At 46.5% G+C, this 8,906-nt stretch overlaps 2 protein-coding genes across 2 annotated transcripts in view; both read right to left on the bottom strand.

Annotated features, from left to right (window-relative positions):
• LOC109912870 (ataxin-7-like protein 1) overlaps positions 1-3,708 on the bottom strand; it is a 33,024-nt gene extending 29,316 nt beyond the window's left edge. The window contains 2 exon segments of the mRNA XM_020512310.2: positions 3,580-3,684; positions 3,687-3,708. Coding sequence (XP_020367899.1) covers positions 3,580-3,684; positions 3,687-3,708 — 127 coding nt within the window.
• Positions 3,709-7,670: 3,962 nt separating this feature from the next.
• The window catches only part of sypl2b (synaptophysin-like 2b), a 34,975-nt gene continuing 33,739 nt past the window's right edge, over positions 7,671-8,906 (bottom strand). Inside the window, exon 6 of the mRNA XM_020512309.2 lies at positions 7,671-8,906. This exon is cut by the window's right edge and continues 1,140 nt beyond it. The gene's annotated coding sequence lies outside the window, so the exon portion shown is untranslated.

Below are 8,906 nucleotides of genomic sequence, written 5' to 3'. Positions count from 1 at the left end.
GACAGACCTGTCCCCACCGGTACTGTACCCCAGTGTTATACAGTGACAGACCCATCCCCACCGGTACTGTACCCCAGTGTTATACAGTGACAGACCCATCCCCACCGGTATTGCAAATGAACTGTAACTAGCAGCAGCCTGACATTATGTTACTGAGGTGCCACTGTTAGGACATACTAAAAACCACCAACAGGAAAATCCTGTTGGGTGCCCGTGACAAAGAAGAAACTTTGCTGAGTGCTGGGGAGGGCTGCTTAAAAGGCATAGAGGGGTAATGGCACAGGTTCCCCAATGTGATAACTGAGGTCTAACAAGTGTCTTATAGAAGTGGTGCTGAACTTGTAATGCCCCTATTAATAAGGCCCAGGATACTGGATACTCTGTCTGTCCAAGTGTGTCATTAACGTTTTTACAAAGGTAATGCAAATCAATAGAAGACAAACCTTCATTTCATCTTAAAAAGTGCTGTATCCAAACAAAACTACAACTCCTAAAACTCGTGAAAATTATTCATCAAAATAAAAGCGAGGTATTGGTCTTTTGATCCTTAAACCTGAACATTCTAAATACAGGCGGCCGAAGGGTAAAAGACAGATGAGGCGATAGTTTCTTTAGTCACTGATTAAAACAAAACTAGGTGAAGGTGCTCTCCCCCAGGCGTAAAGGCTCTGCATGCTCCAGAAGGCCCAGGTTTCTAACTAACCTGCTAAACTGCAATTTACTTACATTTTTATTTGATCCATTGAATTTCAATCCTATGTTAATTATTTAATAAAAAATGTATTTTAAAAATTTTGTTACAAATGTGAAACCTGTGAAATTCAGACCTCTGAATGGAGTGCAGTGTGTGGAACAGATGTATAGCCATCAACAGTCAGAAATAGGTGAGTTGAGCAGATTTTGAAAATGTGTCTGTGTTCTCAGTGAAAGGCAGTGTCTTTTTCAATGGATTTGAAACATCCACTGCTTTAGATCCTTCTTTAGCTGGCTGTACACCCTATGCTATAATCATTATAAATGCAAGTAATTGTGATGTTCATGGTCAGCTCAGCTGAAAAAAGTAGGTGTGCTGTGGAACTGTTTGTCTCATTGAAGTGTGCCATGTTCCTGAGGTGATTGGGAACCACTGTTCTACGTGTTCATCTGGGCCTTTGGATCAGTCACCCAGACTGTGCCACTATTCCCACTCTGACCTCAGCCACATTTGATTTCCATTGAAACTCAGTATAAGCCCAAGGAACAGCATCTCATCTTCCAATGAGGCACTATACACCCCTCCAGACTCAACATCGAGTTCAATAATTTCAGATGATAACCACTCTCCTCTGTTCTTTCATATAGCCTTTGGTGGTGATGTTTCTTTACTTCCTCTAGACCCATCTTTTGTCGTGACTGGAAAATGTTAGAGACATAACAACTTTTAATAAAGTGCAGAGGCAGGCAAAGCAGAGGGAAGAACAAAATGGAAAGTGTAAGACAGACAGGGAGAATGGTGTCAGACGATGTGGAATGATAATGACAGACGTAAAGAAATCAAAGATGAGTCTGGAGGAATCTTCACTGACAACCAGAATCAAAGAGGAAAGGAGCTGAGGGTACGGTCTGACATTATTAAAATCGTTATCAAGTCTGGTTAGGTCAAGTTACCAAAGATGCTGTTCCTCAAGCTCATGTTCCTCTTCACTGGCACAGCACAGGGACTGGTGACAGAGGGTCCAAGGAGGAGTGGGCTAGACAATTTGGTTTGTGCGTGGGAAATCGTGTCTCTCAAAACTTGTTTGAGTTTTTTGAGGACATGACCAAAAAGATAGATGAGGGCAGAGCAGTTGACATTGTCTATGTGGACATCAATAAAAGCTTTGACAAGGTTCCACATTGTAGATTGATTAGTAAAGTTAGATCACATGGAGTTCAGGGAGAGCTTCCCAATCGGATACAAAATTGGCTTGACAGTAGGATACAGATGGTGGTGGTGGAGGGTTGATTTTTGGACTGAAAGCCTGTGAGCAGTGGTGTTCCACAAGAATTGGAGCTGGGTCCACTACTGTTTGTCATTTATAGAAACAACTTGGATGAAAGTTTAGGAAGCACGGTTAGTAAGTTTGTGGATGGCACTGAAACTGGTCGTGTAGTGGACAGTGAAGAAGATTATCTAAGATTACAAAAGGGATTTTGATCCAATGGGGAGGGAATGGCCAAGTGGAATTATCACTGAACTGTTAATCCAGAGACACAGGTAATGTTCTGGGTTCCAGGTTCGAATCCCACCACAGCAGATGGTGGAATTTTAATTAAATAAATATCTGGAATTACGAGTCTAACGATGACCTTGAATCCATTGTTGATTGTCGGGAAAAAGCCATTTGGTTCACTAATGTCCTTTAAAAAAGGGAAACTGCCATCCTTACCTGGTCTGGCCTACAAGTGACTCCAGACCCACAGCAATGTGGTTGACTCTTAACTGGCCTCTGGGTGATTAGGGATGGGCAATAAATGCTGGCCTGGCCATCGACATCCTCATCCCACGAATGAATTTTTTTTTTCAAATTGGGCCAATGGACTGAGGAGTGGCAGGAGGAGTTTAATTTAGATAAATGTGGAATGTTGCATTTTGGTAAGACGGAAAAGGGCAGGATTTATGCACGTAAAGGTAGGGCTCTGGGGAGTGTTGCCAAAGAGACCTAGGGGTGCACATGCATTATTCCTTGAAAGTGGAGTCACAGATAGACAGGATGGTGAGAGCAGAGTTTGGCACGCCTGCTTTCATTGATCAGAACATTGATTATAGGAGTTGGGATTTCATATTGCAGCTGTACAGGGCATTGGTGAGGCCACTTTTGGAATACCGCATATAATTCTGGTTGCCCTTCTATAGGAAGAATGTTGTTAAACTTGAGAGTGTTTGAGCTAAAGGGAGAGGCTGAATAGGTCCAAAACTGGAGGACATAGGTTTAAGGCGAGAGGGGAAAGATTTAAAAGGGACTTAATGGGCAGAGCTTGTGTATATGCAATGAGCTGCCAGAGGAAGTGGTGGAGGTTGGTACAATTACAACATTTAAAAGGCACTTGGATGGGTATATGAATAGGAAGGGTTTAGAGGGATATGGGCCAAATGGGACTAGGTCACATTAGAATGTCTGGTTGGCGCAGATGAGTTGGACTGAAGGGTCTGTTTCCATGCTGTGTGATACAAAGGTGAGATGGTGATCGCTAGAACCCTGATGAAGGCCAGCTTGAACCACCCAGCTGTAGGTCCCCGCGATATCCCACGGAAGTCCAGCCCTAATCAGCCGAGCGCTAGGACGCCACAGAAGCCTAGCCCTAAGCCGCCGCCGCTAGGACCCTGCGGAAGCCCGGCTCCCCGCCGCCCGTCGCTAGGACCCTGCGGAAGCCCAGCCCCCTCCGCCCGGTGCCGGGAGCCGGCGGCACTAGGACCCGCCGCTCTCTGGGCGGGAGGAGGCCGGCCGCAGGTTGTCCGTTCAGACCGTTTCCCTGGCGCTCGCTGCTGAACCGTTAAAGGCACCGTAGCCTCCCCAAGCCGGACGAGCGCCTCCCCCGCCGTGTACCGAACACACTCACCGTCCGACAGCCGCAGCGCTTCCGCCCGCTCGATCCAGCTGCTCCAAGACTGGCCCACGAACGCCTCGGGACTCGGGAGCCTGCGCTCCGAGGCCGCCATCATCTCCCCGCGCGCTCCCGAGCCGCCATCACCGCGCGCGCGCCCGCCACGCTGCGTCTTCACCGCGTCTGCGTGCGGGGGGAGGGGCGAGGCAGGGTCTCGGCAGCTAGTCCTCCCCGCCGCTAGGGGCGCGCCCCACACCCCCCCCCAACACCGGCACTTCCTCCTCCCCGCCGCTAGAGGGAACGCCCCAGTACGTCCACCTCACCGCCGCTAGAGGCAGCATCCCAGTACTTCCACGACTCCGCCGCTAGGGGGCGCGCTGCCCCGCCGCTCGGGAGGGTACCCCTATATATCCTGCTCCGCGCCGTTAGGGGGAGCTAGGGAGGTTGCCTGCACCTACAGGACACTGTCAGCAGAGGGCGTGCCAGCAGACAAATCATCTAATGATTTGACTAAACTACAACAAAGACAGTACCTTAACCAGGCTGGAACTAACATAATGTATTTACTAATATGACACAAACCCATGGCACTAACCACTAATTAGCCTGATTTTTACATTTAGATTTTATTGTCACATGTACTCAAGTACAAAAAGTGCATAATGTTGCCACATACAGCACCATGTTAGGTGCCAAGGTTCCTTGGAACAAAAAAGTTTAGGTACAAAGTAGTAATAGAAATGAGAGTTAAAAAGTTCAACATTACTTAAAACAGAAGTTGCTGGAAAAGCTCAGCAGTCCGGCACTGTCTGTGAAGAAAACAATCAGTTAATATTTCAGGTCTGGTGACCCTCAGAAAAATAAAGAAATGGATAATAGCTTACATTTAAAGTCTTTCGTAGTTTAAGCTCAGAAAATAAACGAATAAGTTTTAAGTTCAACAGTCATTGATGAGTCCTCCACTTATCATGCTCTGCTCTGTTCTCGAGGCCACTGTTGCAAATACTGTTGTTGTTGCTGGAACTGCCATCTCACCCATCTCCCCCCGCCCAGAGCGTCAGGGATATGGCAGGGCAGGATCCACTCACAAGCCAAGCCAAGATACCAGACCGGGACCTGCCACGAGCTGCCGAGAGACCAGGCTGAGACCCACAGCGAGACCAAAGGGGGAAGAAAAAGAAAAAAAAAGGAAACAGAAGGTAGAAAAAGGAAACAGAAGGACCAGAGGTGGTGACCAGGTGTGTAGACGAGGGCAACGCATCCGACATTGGGACTGAAGTCCAAGGTGACAAACGGGAGACTTACCTTCACTGTCAAAGTGCATAGAATCTAAGGAAAGTTGACAAATTGGATCCAGAATTAGCTGAGTGGCAGGAAGCAGAGGGTGATAGCTGAGGGATGTTTTCCGACTAGAAACTTGTGTCCAGTGCAGCTCTGCAGGGATTAGTGCCGAGTCCCCTTCTGTTTGTGGTTTACATAAATAATTTAGACTTGAATGTCAGAGGGTTGATCAGTAAATTTACAGATGATACAAAAATTGCTGGAGTGGTAAATAGTGAGGAGACTGGCCTTACATTACAGGCTGGTCAGATGGGCTGATCAGTGGCAAATGGAAATCAATCCAGATAAATGTGAGGTGATGCACTTGGGCAGGACAAATAAGGGAATACATGATGGATGGTAGGAGCCTGAGAGGGATGTGTTGCAGTGGAGAATGTACAGAAGAGATTTACCAGAATGTTGTCTGCACTGGAGAGTTTTACATTCAAAGAGAGATTGGATACACTAGAGGAGACTGATGGAGAACATAATTTTGAAGATTGAGGGGTGGAAGTAGGGTAGATAGGTAGATAGGAAGAAACATTTCCCCTTGGTGAAGGGGAAATAGATTTAAAGTAAGGAGCAGGGGGTTTAGAGAGGATGCGAGGAAAACATTTTGCACCCAGAAGGTGGTGGGAATCTGGAACTCACTGCCTGTGAGAGTGAGAGAGGCAGAACCCCCTCATCACATTGAAGTAGTATTTAGAATGTGTATTTACAATGCCATGAGATTACCAGGGAATAGCTAAATGCTGGAAAATGGTATCAAAATTGTTAGGTGGTTGTTCATGACCTGCACAGACTCAACGGACCAAAATGCCTTTTTTCAGCACTGTAGATCTTTATTTTCTCCACACAGAAGTGCTACTGTTCACAACTGAACAATCTTCCCACCATCAAAATTGCAGACTTTTCAAAAACAATTATATCTTTTTTCCACCACTAGAAAAAAAAACCATTCATGTGGCCAATTGAATATTTACAAGCAAAGCCCATTAAGAGCAATGCTGACATCAAAAAGTGAGGGGTAGGCAGGAGGAGAGGGAAAAGACCAATTAAAATGGAGTTGGAGGGAGGGATAAGGCCCTGCAGTGGCCACTTCTCTGTAAAGGCAATAAGAGCATTGGTGGACACCCAGTACTCTGTCTCTGTGGAAGAGGGGCAGCAGTCAGCAGAGATAACCCCCTCCACAGCCCGCTGCTTGGACCTGTTAATGCCAGCCTGGCCAGACCCAGAAGCTGATCCAAAAGGATTCTCCAATCTGCCCACAATCCTCCCCACCAGATGCCCAGGCTGTAGACCTTATGACTCTATTCATTATTTACAAATGGTGGGTAAGCTGCATTCTCCATACCCATGCTTGGGGTGAGTGGGAAAATAATGGGCTGGACACTCTCCCTACTTTAAGTGTCCAACACTGACATTAGTACAAGGAGCTTGGCACCCAATTTGAAAAAAACCTGAAAGGTCACAACCTCTGGATTACCTGAGCCAGGTGCAAGGTGACACAGTGTGAATCAGCTGCAAGGGATGAACGTGGCTCAAAGGCTGGTGTGGGGTCCAGCTGATGGCCCACTGGCATCAGTCCTGGGAAACGTGGGATCTGTACCATTGGCACAGGCTACATCTGAACTGTGCCAGCACCAATGTTCTTATGAGCCACATAACTACAGAAAATTGTTTTAAACTGTAAAATGAAGGCAAGTGGTAAATGTGGAAAGACTTTGACAAAGTGTGCAGACAAGGTAAGAGAGGAAAACAGTTATGTGGGAGATAAGGGCCAGAGAATGGCAGGAAGGGGAAAATATTCAGGAATATATGTCTTTAAAGAAAAAGGGGTAGTACTGTTAATCAAAGATGGAAATTGTGCAATTGGGAGGAGATTCCCCTTGTTCAGATGATCAAGATGTGGAAGCGGTTTGGGAGAGGAGGCCGGGGGGGGGGTGGAAAATGAGGAAGAGAAAGAAGTCACTAATGGGAATGGTCTATAGAACCCCTTCCAGTAACCATACCATGGGACCAAAGATACAAGAAATATGGAATACTTGTGATAATGTGGATTTGAGGGTTATAGCCATCATCTTGTTAAATAGCAATGAGGCTCGAGGGGCTGAATGGCCAACTCCTACTCCTTGTTTGTACACATACAGAGAGGGGTCCATGATCTTGGTGATGGATAGGACATGCGTCAGCAGAGGGGACAGGGGTGGGCCTGAGTTTGAACAGTTGCAAGGGGGTGGGGTGGAGGAGGCGGTGCCAAGTGGGGAGTTTTTGAGTGAAATTGAAGAAATAAAGACAGTGGCTCCAGTTTTTTCAAAATAAAGCCAGAGAAAATTCTAGCTTATCTGAGACTAGAAATATCTACTCCTGCTAAAACCTTTCTTTGGGATGGAACTTTAAATTAGTTTGAGACAAGTTTTGGAGCAATTTGCTCTCACCTTAGCTCTGTACTTATGCCATGAAATCATTCAGGATCCTTATATCTTTCTAATAAAAGGTGGCGTCCAGCTCTAAAACTTGCTGGGCAATGGGGATGCTGAATCTCCCACTGAGCTGGTGACTGGCTTGTCCTGACTGATTGAAAGTTGCTTCAAACTTCCTCCATGTGCCTCACGCTCCCCCTGCCATCTCAGACAATGGAGGAGCAAGTTACAGCAGATGCTGGAATCTGTACTGAAAATGAAGGAAGAAGTGCTAGAGATCACAGCAGGTCAGGCAGCATCCATGGAGAGAAAAAGCTAATGCCAAGTCTAGATGACACTTCAGACAATGGATACAGACACAGAGACATTAAACAGCTTTATTTCACTCAAAAATTTCAAGCCATCGCAGGGTTACATCTCCATACGTTTAAGGTCACAGTTTATCAACACTGCAGGAAGTTCTTTACTGATATTTAAACTAAATATGTCACAAGCTCACCACTTATTGCAAAGGGTGTGGCTCTCTGTCTCTCTCTTCCCCCTTCCTGCTCACAGCTTGGATTCATCTTTTTAAAAAAAAAACACTCAAATGTTTTGTAAACCAGCTCAGTGCCCAAAACAGGAAACATTTATAGATTCCAAAGCCAGTGTCTGGAGTGAACAATGAAGCAAGCAGCTAACTGGCTCTCGAGCAAGTGCAAATAAACCTCTTAATTCAAGTGTACCCTCACCCAGTGGGTGCTAGACCCTGGTATAATAGCCCCACTTCCCCACCCTCAGGGCGGAGGGTAACAGTGTACCTGAACTCAGGACAAAATTGCACCCAGGCAGGTGCTCATGACCCACATGTAGAACTCCACGCTCCCACCCTGTTCCCACCCCAAACCCCAACCTTACAAGGTTTCAAGGCTCCCCTGTTTAAATGAGGCCGTGTGCTCAGAGCTGTTGTCTGAGCTCTCCTCACTCAGTAGCAAGTACTGGAAACAGAGTTCGAGGTTTAAACAATTGGACAAAGTGAAGGCTGGATGCTAACAGGTTATTGTAAAGTGGAGCACCTCACAAAGCCCAGCCCCCAACTTGTGCATCCTAAGCTTCGCCTTCCAAAAGGACTTTTCTGCATTGGATAAACCAAAATCTTCCCTTGAACATCAAAAAAATATCACCAGCTGAATCTATACAGGAACCAGTTTGGAGTGAGGAGGGGGAGGGTTTTACTACACATCCCCTTGTACTTTCACCACTTTACTGAGCAAAGGCATTGTTCAGAGGAAGCTGGAGCCGTGTTTGTCAGGAAACATGGGCAAAAGCCATTCACAGTTCAACTGCATAATGGCAGGAAGCAAATAAGAAAAGCAGGGTTCAGAATTGGAAATGTCTAACACACGTGATAGACTGGCAGAAGAATGCACTCGAATTCAAGGCTTCCCAAAGTGATAGGGCCCCCACTGGGGCCAGAAACTGAAGTTTGAGGCAGTGGCTGGGGAGGGAGGCCCCCAAGGGAGCCCCTGTAGAGTTAAGACTGAGTTATAAGAGCCACACTCCTGCTCTGGGGGAGACAGAGAGACAGAGAGACAGAGAGACAGAGAGACAGAGAGACAG

This window comes from Rhincodon typus, chromosome 25 (genome assembly GCF_021869965.1).
Source record: "Rhincodon typus isolate 14 chromosome 25, sRhiTyp1.1, whole genome shotgun sequence".
Lineage (NCBI taxonomy): Eukaryota > Metazoa > Chordata > Chondrichthyes > Orectolobiformes > Rhincodontidae > Rhincodon > Rhincodon typus.
This window is presented reverse-complemented; position numbering and strand designations above follow the sequence as displayed.